The 14249-nt window shown below is 39.5% G+C and overlaps 2 protein-coding genes across 2 annotated transcripts; both read right to left on the bottom strand.

Annotated features, from left to right (window-relative positions):
- Positions 1 to 1511: 1511 nt before the first annotated feature.
- Positions 1512 to 4078, bottom strand: LOC142633395 (F-box/LRR-repeat protein 14). The gene is made up of 2 exons (XM_075807626.1): positions 3975 to 4078; positions 1512 to 3190 (listed from the first exon to the last, which is right to left on the bottom strand). The coding sequence occupies exon 2, from the start codon at positions 3165 to 3167 to the stop codon at positions 1764 to 1766; it is 1404 nt and encodes a 467-aa protein (XP_075663741.1). The 5' UTR covers positions 3168 to 3190; positions 3975 to 4078; the 3' UTR covers positions 1512 to 1763.
- A 6528-nt stretch (positions 4079 to 10606) lies between these two features.
- LOC142635053 (uncharacterized) lies at positions 10607 to 13275 on the bottom strand. The gene is made up of 3 exons (XM_075809269.1): positions 13042 to 13275; positions 12239 to 12855; positions 10607 to 11285 (listed from the first exon to the last, which is right to left on the bottom strand). The coding sequence occupies exons 1-3, from the start codon at positions 13273 to 13275 to the stop codon at positions 10607 to 10609; spliced, it is 1530 nt and encodes a 509-aa protein (XP_075665384.1).
- Positions 13276 to 14249: the final 974 nt, after the last annotated feature.

The raw sequence follows: 14249 nt of genomic DNA, 5'->3' as shown, positions 1-14249 counted from the left end.
AACCTCCAATGGGTGGTGGGCAAGCCTATCTGGAGTCGTGGATCTGAGAAATGGTGAGAAAACGTTGAGATTTTGGTAGGAAATTGGTGAGGTTTTGCCAAATCTAACGGAAATCTCACTAGATTTAATGAGATTTCGCCAAATCTAGCCGAAATCTCACCGAATTCAATGAGATCTCACCAGATCCGATTGAAATCTCACTATAGCTAGCTAAGATAAAATTGAACAATTTTAATGTTGCCTATATAGTCACAAGACTCACAAATTGATGCAAGAGTTTGAACCAAGAATGAACATAACTTTTATTGACATGTACACTTTGATTACAAGGCTATTAGAGGAAGAGCCCTAATTAAATGTACACATTCATGGGCAATGATTTATGTCACTCAAAAAGACCCTAAAATTTTCATTCACAAATTCCGTGTTAAGGATGCAAGTTGAAGCTAAAGTGTAATTAATAAAATAATACCCAAGCAAAATACTTTTGTTCAAAAGAATTTTTGATATTTGCTAAAGGTAATTGTTGAAGTTTCTACTTGTATCCAAAAAATATATATTTCTACAAAAAAACTTATCCAAGTATGAGAACATGTGGTCTTCACTAATATAAAACAATCTAAACTTTAGCACTAATCCCCCTAGCAGCAACCTTTTCTCGCTCTCGGTGATCAAACCTCACAAAAAAACAAGTAGTGATTTCAATGATTTAATAGCAAGCATAGGTGAAGCCATAAGATCACTGTCACTACTAAATATGTAAGTTTGTGAGGGTTTAGCTTAGAACTTCAATCTTAAGAACTCAAATCAAAACTGAGACAAAATGAGAGCTAAGGAGTGAGAGAGGGAAGGGGTGGTGAGGGAAGGGGGTGAAGCAGTGGAAAAAGGAGACATGGGGTGGATCAGTGGGGTCGACGGAGACACGATCATGTGGGATCAGCAGCTAGGGCAAGTGGTGATGGTGGTGGTTTTTTGATGGGTTTAATGGTGGGTAATCTGAGAAGCTCAAAGGAGGAGGAGGAAGTGAATAATCTAAGAAGATTGCAGGGGGAAGAGGAGGTGGGTAATCGTCGAGAGAGAAGAGAGAAGACATTAACCCTAACCCTAACGTTAACAGAAGTTTTCATTAATTCCTTGACCTGGACAGGTGACTATCTAAGGCATTGACACATCAACATTATGCAGGATTTGCTGCAACTAAGTTTATAGCAAATCTTTGCCCTAAATTAAATATTATTTTATCACTTATTGGGTTTCGTGGTAGAGAGAAAGTGAGAAAGAAATTAATAAAAAAAAATAATATTAGTGTTTAGCTAATGGGAAAAATAAGAGTATTGATGCAGACTCTGTTGTGAAATTGTGTGTTAAAATAAATACAGTAACTTTTTGAAATGTTAAATGTTAAAATTTTTAACGATGCTCTTACTGCAAAAAAAAAAAAAAAAAAGAAAAAAAAAGATGAAGCTTTTTCTCAAACTGTAAAAGGCAAAAGCATCAACTAACCGGTAAGTGAATAATCAGCTGTACTCTTTTTTTTGAGAATCAATAAACAACCGTACAACCGTACTTATGGTAAGAAAAATCAACTTAATAACAGGAAGTACATATATTACATTCACAATGAATATTTCAACTTTCAATAGTTGAGGTTATAACCACACCCAAAAAAAGAAAAAGAGAACCTTTCTGGATTAGTCACGGTAAGTGGATGCTTGTGAGAGTTCCATAAAGACTGTACAAACCAAACAGGCTTGATAACAAGATCAGTACATCCAAGACAGGTCTTGCCTGAAAGAAATAGATTTTGCAGCTCCTTGAAGGCCTCTTTCAGAAATTTGAGGACAATCTTCCACAGCCAACGATTCCAATTTGTATGAACCCACAAGTGGCTTTAAACCATCATCAGAAATCCCCAAACACTTGCTTAATCGTAAGATGCGCAATTGGGGAAACTGGCCCACAAGCTGCAGCCCCTCATCACTAATCTCTTGGCATCTGACGAGCTCCAGGATTTCAAGAAACTGAGCTGAGCAAAGAGCCTCCATCCCAACATCATTGAATGAATACACGTGGTCAAGAGCAAGTTCACGAACGGGACACATTTTAATCAAGGAAAGTATTCCACTTAATGAAAATGAAGAAAATGAAGGAAAATCTCCATCAGAAAAAGATATCCTAACTGATTCAAGCATTGAACAGTTCTGAGCCACGGCTTTTAAACTCTCATCAGTTAATCTCAAAGCATTGTTCATCAAAAGAGGCAGTGAGAAATCAGATGGAACTCGCAATGAAATAAAGCGAAGATTACTTGATCTTTGGGCTAAACCAATAATGTCAGAGTCCCTTACTCCAACACACATATCTAAGTGAATCTTCTCCAAGTTCTTGCACTTTCCCAACACACAAGCAAGACCTCTCCCTGGGCTGATGATGCAATTTACCAAGCTAAGCTCCAGCATATTTTCACATGGGATGCACTGTTTTTGCCATCGATCCACAGCTAACCTATCATACACCTTCATATATCTGTAATTAGCATCCACTTCAAATTGCAACCGTTTTAGATTTTGCCAACCAAGGCCTAGCTTAACTAAATCACCTTCAATTGCTCTGCAGTTCTTAATTGAAAGGTCCTCAAGTGTTTCAAGCTTGCCAAGATATTCAAGCCACTCAACACTGGTAACATTCAAGCATCTGATAAGATGTAGAAGAGTAAGATTTCTACAGCCCACAACCAGAGATAATATGCCACAACCCGTGATTCTTGGGGTGAAATTCAGCTTTAAAGCGGAAAGTTTGGAGCAAGAAGCCAAGTAACGGAGACCCACATCAGTGATGAATGTGCAGTAGCTTAAGGTGAGATCAGTCAGAGAAGGACAGCAACTTGAAAGAATGAGAAGCCCGTGATCATCCAATTGTTTTCCTAGTTTGGACATCCAACCAGAGTAAGTTATCTCCACTTTTGCCAAGTTTTGAAACCTATTGCATAGTGAAGTCAAAGCTTCATTTGCAGGGTCTAATCCACACCCAACCCGAATGGATTGTCTTTGATCATTATCCAACTCATGAAAGCGTTTACATGCTAAAGACAAAGAGTTTCTATCATTGGTTTTCTTAATCCTGCTTAAGATGTCCCAAACTAACTGGTCTGGTAATTCATCCATCATAACCAGACCTTTTCTTTTTGCCCCTACAGGAAACAATTAGCAACCAATTGCAATTAAAAACACCAATAAGGAAAGTTTAGTACAAAACAGAGAGAAAGAAACCTTCCTAATATCCAGTTATAAAATTTTGGAGATGTTTGAAGACATTTCATCACATCTGAGGTTTTCATCATTGATTTTCCCCCTGTTTTACAAACACAAAAAAACAAAACGCAGCAGGGTTTCTCCAGAGCAACAACAAAGAGATTATAAGTACATTATAAAGGGAAGGCAGAGTTGAGACAAGGTTTTGAACTCAGTAGTCAGGACCATCTGCTCTGATACCATAATAAATCTACCATTTCTCCCAAAAGAATAGTTGGGAAACAGTTAATTTAATCATTTAAGCATTAGCTTAACAGTATATTAATTGATCTAACAATAAAGTCCTACAAATACATGATATAAAATACATTGTTCAAACATTTCTATAAAAGAAATTAAGCGACACCAGCAATTGATCTAACCTAATTGAATCAAACCCCACAACCAAAAAATGAAAGGGAAAAGAGAGAGAGAGTCAATTTCATTGAAGCTAACGCATATTGCAAATGAAACAACAGCAGAAACTACTGCAAAGTCAAAAAAAAAAAACCATCAAAGATCACAAAAATCCCAGCCTCGCAAAGATATAAAATTTGAATCAGTTTAATTTGGTCAGAAAAGAGTGTTAAGAATCCTAGAGATAAATTGGCAGGAAAAGACAAGATCTGATGATGTTAGCTTGATGACAGAAATTGAAAACCCAAGAAAGATCCCAACTGTTACCTGAAACCAGAGAGGAGCAGAGAAGAGAAGAAATCTTATTCAGAATTTCTTCAGATTCGATAATGCTAAGGAAGGTGTTGAAGAAAGATATCTATCACTATCACTATCACTATCACGTATCACGGAAGATATTATTGTAGTTGTAAATAAAAAAAGGCACATGCTGTTGCCGGTTGTTTCTTACTTGACCATGTTAAATGCGAATTGTCCATCGCCTATGTTTCTCACATTAATGAAAGTGATTTGTACGAGAGGCCCATATTAACTTGGGATTCTAGCATTTTACTCTTATTTTTAAAAATATTTGACAATATGTCCTGTTTTGAAACTATTTAGGTTCGTATCCTGTTTTGAAACTCGATTTTATTAAAATTGAGTTTCAATAAAAAAAACTCGATTAGTAGAAATTCGAGTATGGGGTGATCAAACTTAAAAAAAAAAAAAAAAATTGCATGGAACTCAAGTTCAAGGAGATCAAGTTCCATACCTATAGCTGCGTTTTATAGGACCTATAGCGGTGTTTATATGGAACTTGAGCTTCTTGAACTCGAGTTCCATGCATATATATATTTTTTAAAGTTTGATCGTGAATAACCTATAGCTACGTTTTATAAGACCTATAATGGTGTTTTATATGGAACTTGAGCTCCAGACTCTTGAGTTCCATGCAATTTTTTTTTTAAGTTTGATCATGCATAACTTATAGCTGCGTTTTATAAGACCTATAGCGGCATTTTATATGGAACTTGAGCTCCAGACTCTCGAGTTCTATGCAAATTTTTTTTTTTTAAAGTTTGATCATGCATAACCTATAGCTGCGTTTTATAAGACCTATAGCGGCGTTTTATATGAAACTCGAGCCCCATAAACTCGAGTTCCATGCAATTTTTTATTTATTTTATTTTATTATTTATTTATTTATTTATTTTTTAAGTTTGATCGTGCATAACTCGATTTTAAACCAATCGAGTTTTTCATTGAAACTCGATTTTGAGAAAATCGAGTTTCAAAATAGGGGCACGAACTTAAATAGTTTGGAAATAGGGGCATATTGCCAAATATTTTTCAAAATAGGGGTAAAAGACTATAATTCCCTATTAACTTGGATGAATCAAGAGCCCAAAAACCCAAAATCTCATTGAGTACAGTATTTCTGTATTTGTAGAGCTTAACCTTGGCCTTGGTACCTTTTTTTAACCCCTCAGACTCAGGAGACAGGGTAACTAAACTTGGAATAGTCTGTCCACGTACACACCCAATTTTTGAATAGACTTGGGTGTCAACATGTGATTAGACTACAATTACAAATAAGACCATCATGGGTACTTAATGAAATATATAGATCTGGTGCATCAATCACAAGATGACACATAAGTTGTGAATTTGGGTTTGGGTAGACGTGGCAAATCAGGCTGGGCAGGTCGGTTTGGGTTGGGTCAATTCGATTCGTGTTGAAAATAGGTTTAGGCAAAAAAAAAAAAAAGGTTGTTAGAAACTGGTCTAGTCATTCAGGTTGCAAGTCGGGTTGATCCCGTATTTTTTCACATGATTTTTTTTTCTTTAATTTTGCATTTGCCATTTGATAAGTCATGTAGCAAATTAATTGGTGTAATATGCATTGTTTTGAATTCACCACTCAAATCAATAATAAGCTCAGCTTAACAAATTAATACTTGTTCAATAATTATAAAATTATACAAATCTCAACATTGCTAACTAAAACAAAATTGCACAAAGGAGTCTAGTCTACCATTTGAGCATATAATTAAAATAAATACAATAGTTTCATTTCTAGACAATATCAACATCCCAAAACATAATAAAAAATTACAAATGCCCTATTGGATAGATACTTTAACAAGTGATAAAAACATATAAGAAATTTACGATCTTTAAAACTAATTTCATAATCTAATATCAATTGTAGTTGGCATTCTATTTCAAGTTGAAAATATACATTAAAGTTTGATTGTTTACTGTAAGGTCGCACCTCAGGCCTCAGCCCAACAAAAAGGAGGACGTAAGCCCAAAGAACCCGATATAATGAATTTATAGAGTGTGGGCTAGAAATCTTGATTCTAATGGGCTTGAACAATCATGGCAATGACCCAAGATCACAAAATAATATAGATGAACAAGTTTATGAGATGAAATTTATCCTCGGACTTAAGCCGAGAACCAAATGTTTATATTTCTTCTTACTTTAAAGATTCTTTACAAATATTCTCCTCCTTTTCTACTGGACTTGTCCTCCTCTTATAGTCCCTTCTATCTTCCTCTAGATTCAGATTGCTCTCCTTGATACTTGTCCCATCTATCTCTTTTGGAAGTCCCTAGGTAATAGTTGTAAGGTTGAAAATCACTGTTTAGGTATCACTTCCTCGTAAATGTGGCCAGAGACTTTGGCACAGAGCATTCATTGCGGAGGTAGCAGCTTTCTCTAAGATATTTTCTTTACCCCTCTTGCTCTCTGTGCCCCTTTTTCAACATATCTTCATCCCCAAGACCTTCTAAAATATCATTCTAGTCAACATAATGTACCACTCGATCCTTGTTGTACTCAGCCGAGGAGGTAGTCTTCCTCGGATTATTTACATTCACCTCATCTGCTACATTTGCTTTCGGGGCTGTAAATGTAATATCGTTATTATCATCAACCCGTCCTCGGACAAGCAAACGTCCTCGACTCAAGCCCATGGGCCAAAAACGTATCTTGGGCCTTTTGTCCCCACAATAGCCCCTCAAAACTTCATTTTTCTCCCCCATCCGAGGATAAAATTGGAGTTTAGACCCAATGTAACAACTTCTACACATTTCCCAAATTTCCACACGTGAGAATGTCGTTTCCCCCTTTGGAAACTGTTTCTGATGCTTTGAAGCCCACGATGCCCATATTAAATGCTCCAGGTAGCGCCCTGTCCTTCACGTTCAACGGTGGGATGTAGATCTAAGGGCCATAATCTTTTCACCCAAATTTTTAGCGAGATAACTCCTACTGTATCCCACCTTTCATATAAAACGTTTGGAAGGGTGTAACTTTCTCATTACTTCGCAAATCAATCATCCCTTAAGAATCCTTTACTCTCTTAGTTTCCAAGAAGTTCCTGAAGAGTCCTCCGTTCTTTCCTTCATAAGTTTTCACGCTTCTAGATTCTTTTTCTCCTCGGCCATCCTCATCGGCCATTAATTTTACCCCTTTTCTTTTCTAAATCTTCATTTTTATTTCGTCCAAATTGGTAGATTCAAATGTCTAGTAGATACTCCCGCCAATATGGAGGGTTTCCGAGCTAAATACCACATTCCCAAGGAGTGGGTTTGAGGTATTTTGCCCCAGATGAATTATATACCGCTAGGGAAGAAGGGGAAGTTGTCATTCCCATAATCACATTTTTAGAAGGAGGAATGACACTTCCCATAGGGAATGTAACCCGAGATTACCTGTATAATCATAGATTATGACCGCACCAATGTGTAACTAACATATTTAGAATCTTAGGTTGTGTCGACGCTCTTAACGAGCAGATGGGTTTGAGACTCACATGGCACAACGTTGTCCATATGTATGAGTGTCGCTCACTTAAAGACTCAGGGTATTACCTAAAGTCTAGATTTAACATCGTTAGGCTCATATCGTGTCTTCCTAAATCTAACAAAGGCATGAAGGACGATTACTTAATCACCTTCGGGTGGTGGTACGACAATCCTCACTGTCCAGTCGAGGAGGGAACACCAGGTGTGATTCCATAGGATTAGGTCCCTCGGTATGGGGTTTAGTTCTTCTAACTTTATTGTTCATGTTTTTATTGTATTTTAGTTTCTCTTTAGGTGGCGGTTGTTTCTTGGTCTAATCATATTTGGCTTCTTGGATGTTTTTGCAGATAAGCAACACGTAGCACCCCATTTGAGTCTCTCCAACGTCAAGGACCTTAATAGAATTTTAAGATCGAGGTGTTTGTGAGTGAAGACGGGCAGTTGAGGGCAGCCCATCTTATCCTGGACTTTGAACCTCCATCGACTACCTTTTAAGACATTGGTAACGCCATCATCGTAGGTGACCGTAAACGTAGAAGAATAAACGTCGCCAAAGTGGGATTCTTCGCCTTACAGGAACTGCCTGACGAACCTTCTGTCATCCTTTTTGCACGCCCAATAGCCGCAATTCCTCTTGGTCACTCCGAAGTAGCAGCCCCCAGGGAAGAATCTTCCTCCTCTCATTTGTCACTCGAAGAAGAAATAGAAAAATTCCAATTAGAGAAGGAAGAAGAGGAGCGGATTAATCTTATTGACCTCTCAAACACCGAGAGCGAGCCTGACAAGACAACAACTAGGTTTCCCCCTTTGGTAATTGCCGAAGTAGATAGCGAAGCCGAGGAGGAATCGATGACTTTAAATCTGAGGAAAGGCTTGAGGGATCTAATGGCCGGTAGGACAAGAGGGTCATCTTCCAAAGAAGCCCCAAAAACCCAACTTCTGCCCACCTTACCACCAAACCCTCCCTCATCCACAACCACAACCAAAACCGACCTACTCCCCATAGATGATTTAATGAAGAAAAGAAAGGAGTAGGAACTAGAGGAGGGAGAACTGGTTCCTCAAAAGGGGGCCAAACAACAAAAAGTGGCCAAAGGTAAGCATATCACACCTACTGATAACTGAGAGGAAACGACTATTCCCGAGGTGCGCCAACAACGCACTTGGGCTCCTCGGCTGGAGGTGGAAGGGGCTGCCATCCCATTGAATGCCTCTATAAGAGAATTTCAAAGAGAGCACTTGGCATATGTCGCAGAAGCTTTAGAGCTGCCTTTCCTTCTCCCAAAGGACATGGACGCTCTAAAGCGTATGAAGCAGCCAGACCTCTTCTTGTTACTGAAAAGGGACCTTGTTGTGGTAAGCCTCACTCTTACACTAATTAAATAAATGTCCCCCCCCTTTTTAAGTTTTACTATTCTTGTACAGGCTATCCAAGAAGTCTTCATTGCTGAGGAATGGGTCAAGGACGCTAAGAAGGAGACCAGCACTGAGATCCAAGCCTACGCCGAGACTATCAAGGCCTTGGGGACCTTGCAAGAAGAGAAAAAGGAATGGGCTGACAAACTGATCGTTGAGGAGAGAAGGCAAAAAAGTGTTGAGTCCGGCATAGAAAGTGCTTAGAGACGGGCTGAAGATCAATGCAAAAAATTTCATCTTAAAGAGATAAATCTTGCCACTTAGGAGAAATTGGTTTCAGATCTCAAGGCTGAGCTGGAGAAAGCTAAGGCCGCCGCTCAGGCAGCCAAGGAAGTTGTGGAGGCCTCACGGCTAGCTTCATATAACCAAGGAATTGAAAAAACTAAAATTCGGTTAGCTGAGAAGCTGGCCGTGGTATGCAGGGATTATTGCAAAGAGACTTGGGAAAAAGCCCTCGATCTTGCAGGGGTCCCTGCTTCCTCGGAGTGGAGGCAGTTTTGGAGCGTATACTACCATCCCGATATTCGTAAAGTTCCCACTGCCTTTACTCTTCCCTCTACCACCATCCTAGGTTCTTCTAAGTAGCTCTCGGCTGCACAAAACCTCCCTCCTCCTCCCCTTGTGGCTCCCAAATAGTCTAGCTAGGTTGGCGACCAGAGCAAAAAAGATGGGGTGGAGAAAGATAAAGGCAAAGGCAAAGGAGTCAAGCCTCCCTCAGAGACCAAGGAAGTTGACAAGGCCAAGAAGGCCACCAAGGCGAAAGAGGCAAAGGCCAAACCTAAAGAGGTCGAGCCGACAGTGAAAGCCACTAGCACCTCCCAACCAAGCAAGAGAGATGACCTTCCTCCTCCAGCCAAAGAAGATCTTGCCCCTACATCCAAGGCCTAGGCCCTAGGATTTTATTTCCTTAGCAATTAATTTACTTTTCTCTACAACTTTTTTGTTATATCTTCTCTATTGTAACTATATAAGTAGACTTTTGTAAGCACATTGACCTTTTCCGAGAATTAAATCAATGAAAAAACTATAATTTCTTTATTCCTGATTGTTATATTTGTGTACTTTCTTTGCGTAAATCTTATTTTTTCAGCATTTATTTAGGGAGACAATAAGACATTCCCCAAACTTATTTTACCATATATATATATATTTTATCTATGCATTATAGCAGAGTAAGCAATCACATCATTCTTCATAAACATGATGCTCTTTATTAAGCATCCAGATATCGAACAGATTAAAACGAGATATATGTTGTGTTCACAAATGCTTTAAGCGATGCTCATGGACTTCCAATTGTCTAGATCACTTTTCCAAGTATCCCCAAAAGTATGTGGTCAGAGAGACAAACCATAATTAATATGAACACCAACACTTAGAAAAATAGCTTGAGGTGGTAAATTACCTGACGTAGGCAATCCAGGTAACCAAGCATAACTAAAGGTTTATCCAATAACTTATATAAAAAATTAACAGATATCAATCTTTCCAAGGTATATGGTCCGAGAGTCCAGGCATAGCCAAGGTTCTTCTTGATCTATGGAGATAATGTAAGATATTAATTTCCTCAAGGTATATGGTCTGAGGAGCCAGGCATAGCCAATGTTCTGTTTGAATCTTTAGAGAGAGAGAACGAATGTAACGCATAAAGTAGTAGATTATATTTAGAACTAAAAAATGCTTCATTAATAATAGTACCTTCGCAAGTTATTTACATTCCAAGGACGGGGTACAACCCTTTTATTCAAATCTTCCAGATAATAAGCTCCTATTCCAGCTATTGAGGTGATATGATATGACCCTTCCCAGTTTGGCCATAGTTTTCCCCAAGCTGGATTTTTTGCCATTCCTAAAACTTTCCTTAACACCAAGTCCCCTGGCGCAAGTGGTTTTAGCTTAACGTTCGAGTCATAACCTTGTTTAAGCTTATGCTGGTAGTATGCTAGTTGAACCATAGCATTTTCCCTTCGTTCTTCAGCTAGGTCTAAACTCTTCTCGAACAATCCATTATTATCTCTCGGACTAAAAGAACTTGACCTTAGCGTTGGGAAACCTATCTCAAGAGGAATTACTGCCCCGGCTCCATAAGTCATCGAAAAAGGAGTTTCTCTCATGGATCTACGGGGTGTAGTCCTATAAGTCCAAAGGACATGAGGCAACTCCTCTACCCATCTCCCTTTAGCATCATTCAACCTCTTCTTAAACCCATCAACAATTACCTTGTTAACAGCCTCGGCCTGTCCATTCCCTTGCGGATAAGCCAAAGTAGAATATCTATTTGTAATACCAAGATCACAACAATATCTTCTAAAGGCTTTGCTATCAAACTGAATACCATTATCAGAGATAAAGGTGTGAGGAATCCTAAACCAAGTAACAATATTCTTCCAGAAAAATCTTCTTGTGTCTAGATCTCTGATATTTGATAATGACTTGGCCTCAACCCATTTAATAAAGTAATCCGTGCCGACCAGCAGAAATCTCTTATTCCCGGCTGCCTTGGGGAAAGATCCTACAATATCCAAGCCCTATTAAGCAAAAGGCCAATGACTGGATAAAGGATTGAGGACTCCCCCTAGTTGATGAATGTTGGGAGTTAACCTCTGACACTGATCACACTTTTTTACATACTCTAGTGCTTCCCTCTGCATATTAGGTCACCTATATCCTTGAGTGAGGGCTCTATGAGACAAGGATCTTCCTCCTATATGACTTCTACAAATCCCTTCATGCAGTTCTTCTAGCAGCAACTCCGTTGCTTCAGAGTGCATGCACAGCAGATATGGTCCAGCAAAAGAGCGTTTGTACAACTTTTGGTTCTCGGATAACCAAAACTGAGGAGCCTTCCTACGTACCTTTTTAGCCTAAGATTTTTCTTCAGGTAAGACATTCTCTTTAAGATACAGCACCACAGGGTCCATCTAGCTGGGTCCTACTTTGATCTGATGAACTCAGACTACGTTTACATTTATCTTGGTAGGCGTATACAAGTCTTCCACTAGAATAACTCGAGGTAAACTCTGTGCCGAGGATGTTGCCAAGGTGGAGAGAGAGTCGGCATATGTGTTCCTGTTTCTGGAAATTTGCACAAAAGTGAAAGATTCAAAATTTGCACAAAAGTGAAAGATTCAAAATTTGCACAAAAGTGAAAGATTCAAGATTCTCTAACCTAACTTAAATATTCCTGCATTCTTGAGTCTCTAGCTTCTAGCTCCCTTTCCACCTGGCCTACAACCAACCTTGAGTCCGAGAACATCTCCACATTCTTGCCTCCCAATTTTCAAACCATATTCATCCCTATTAGCAAAGCTTCATACCCGGCTTCATTATTTGTGGCTGAAAAACCCATTCTCAAAGACTTTTCGATGACGATCTTATCTGGAGATATTATGACCAGCCCCACTTCAGATCCTCGTTGATTTGCTGCACTATCCACGTACACCTTCCATGATAAAGACTCCTTTAGGGAGATCATGCCAACTGATTTTTCATCCATGTCCCACCTCTTCGTATGTTCTTCTAATGAGGGCTCAGCAAACTCGGCCACTAAATCAGCAAGAACCTGACCCTTCACAGAGGTGCGTGGCATGTGCTTTATATCAAAAGCCCCCAAGATTGTTCCCCACTTGGCAATCCTTCCTGTGTAATCAGCGCTCCAAAGTAAAGACCTGAGCAGGAATTGGGTTAAAACCACAATTGTGTGAGATTGGAAGTAATGGGGAAGCTTACGTGTGGCATGCACCACTGCCGAGATGGCTTTCTCCAGCGGTAAGTAACGAATCTTAGCTTCGTGCAATGATTTACTTACATAATAGACCGGCCTTTGAACATCGTTGTCGACCCTTACCAACACCAAGTTGACAGCATGGGTGACCACATCGATATAAGCAAACAGTACCTCTTCTACCTCTGGCCAAGAAATATACTCTTTGAGCTGTTGAAAAGCCAAAGCACATTCCTTAGTCCATTCAAATCCTTTCCACTTATTCAGTAGCTGGAAGAAAGGCCTACATCTGTCCGCGGACCGAGAAATAAACTGATTTATAGCAGCCATCATTCTTGTCAATCTTTGAACTTCCTTAGGATTACGAGGTGGTTACAAGCCGTTAATAGCCTTAACCTGATCAGGATTAACTTCGATTCCACGATGTGTAACCATGAAGCCTAAAAATTTACCAGACCCCACGCCAAAAGAGCATTTGGAAGCGTTTAGTCGCAACTTATATTTCCTTAGTGTCTCAAAGACTTTTTCAAGATTTTCAACATGCTCTGACACCATTTTACTCTTTACTACCATGTCATCCACATAAACCTCAATACTCTTCCCCAGTTGAGACTCAAACATCCTAGTCATCATCCTTTGATAAGTAGCCCCTGCATTTTTCAAACCGAAAGGCATTACCTTATAATGATAGTTTCCAGTAGGAGTAACAAAGGCTGTTTTCTCTTGATCATTCGAAGCCAAAGGTATTTGGTGATAACCTTGAAAAGCGTCTAGGAAACTCATCCGAGGATGCCCAGCCATGACATCCACCAACTGATCAATACGAGGCATGGGGAAAGGATCCTTGGGACACGCCTTATTAGTAAAATCCACGCATACCCACCATTTGCCATTCTTCTTCTTAACTACCACCATATTAGCCAACCAATCAGGATAAAATACCTACTTGATAGCTCCTGCTTTCTTGAGCTTAATTACTTCTTCCTTGACAGCATCAGAATGCTTTTTAGACGATCGCGGAGGTGGCTGCTTCCTTGGTACCACAGCAGGGTTGACATTTAAATGATGACAGATGAAGCTCGGATCAACCCCCGGGGCCCCATAAGCATTCCAAGCAAAGACATCAAGGTTTCCCTTAAGGAACTTCACCAATTCCTCCTTCTCCTAAGGAGGCAGCTAGGCGCCTATTTGAAAATACTTTGCTTTATCATCACCTATAGCAACTCTCTCTAAGCCTTCACACTCTGCTTCTATCGATAGATCCCTTGATAACTTTGGCTCCTTTAATTGCTACAAATCATGATCATCTGATGCTGATGACCCAACTCCAGACTAATATCTAACTGCAGCTACCATACACTGCCTCGCTGTAGATTGGCTTCCGACCAGCTCTTCAACCCGGTCCCTAGATGGATATTTCACTTTCAAATGCAAAGTGGAATGGACAACCCCCATGGCATGAAGCCAGGGTCTCGCCACAATAGCCATGTATGAAGAATATGCATCAACCATTATGAAGTTGACCTCTACAACTTCTGACCCTGTTTGTACCAGCAACTTAACTTGTCCCATTGGTATAACCATCTTCCCATCGAAACCTACTA

Source organism: Castanea sativa, chromosome 5 (assembly GCF_040712315.1).
Source record: "Castanea sativa cultivar Marrone di Chiusa Pesio chromosome 5, ASM4071231v1".
Lineage (NCBI taxonomy): Eukaryota > Viridiplantae > Streptophyta > Magnoliopsida > Fagales > Fagaceae > Castanea > Castanea sativa.
This window is presented reverse-complemented; position numbering and strand designations above follow the sequence as displayed.

What these genes read in the sequence shown, in the direction of transcription:
- LOC142633395 (XM_075807626.1), bottom strand. Translation starts at nt 3,167, where the DNA reads ATGATGGATGAATTACCAGACCAGTTAGTTTGGGACATCTTAAGCAGG.
- LOC142635053 (XM_075809269.1), bottom strand. Translation starts at nt 13,275, where the DNA reads ATGACTAGGATGTTTGAGTCTCAACTGGGGAAGAGTATTGAGGTTTAT. An exon ending in TCGAAGTTAATCCTGATCAG is followed by an intron (nt 12,856 to 13,041) that starts GTTAAGGCTATT and finishes GCTTTTCAACAG; the next exon opens with CTCAAAGAGTATATTTCTTG. An exon ending in GCCACAAATAATGAAGCCGG is followed by an intron (nt 11,286 to 12,238) that starts GTATGAAGCTTT and finishes TACTTGGTTTAG; the next exon opens with GATTCCTCACACCTTTATCT.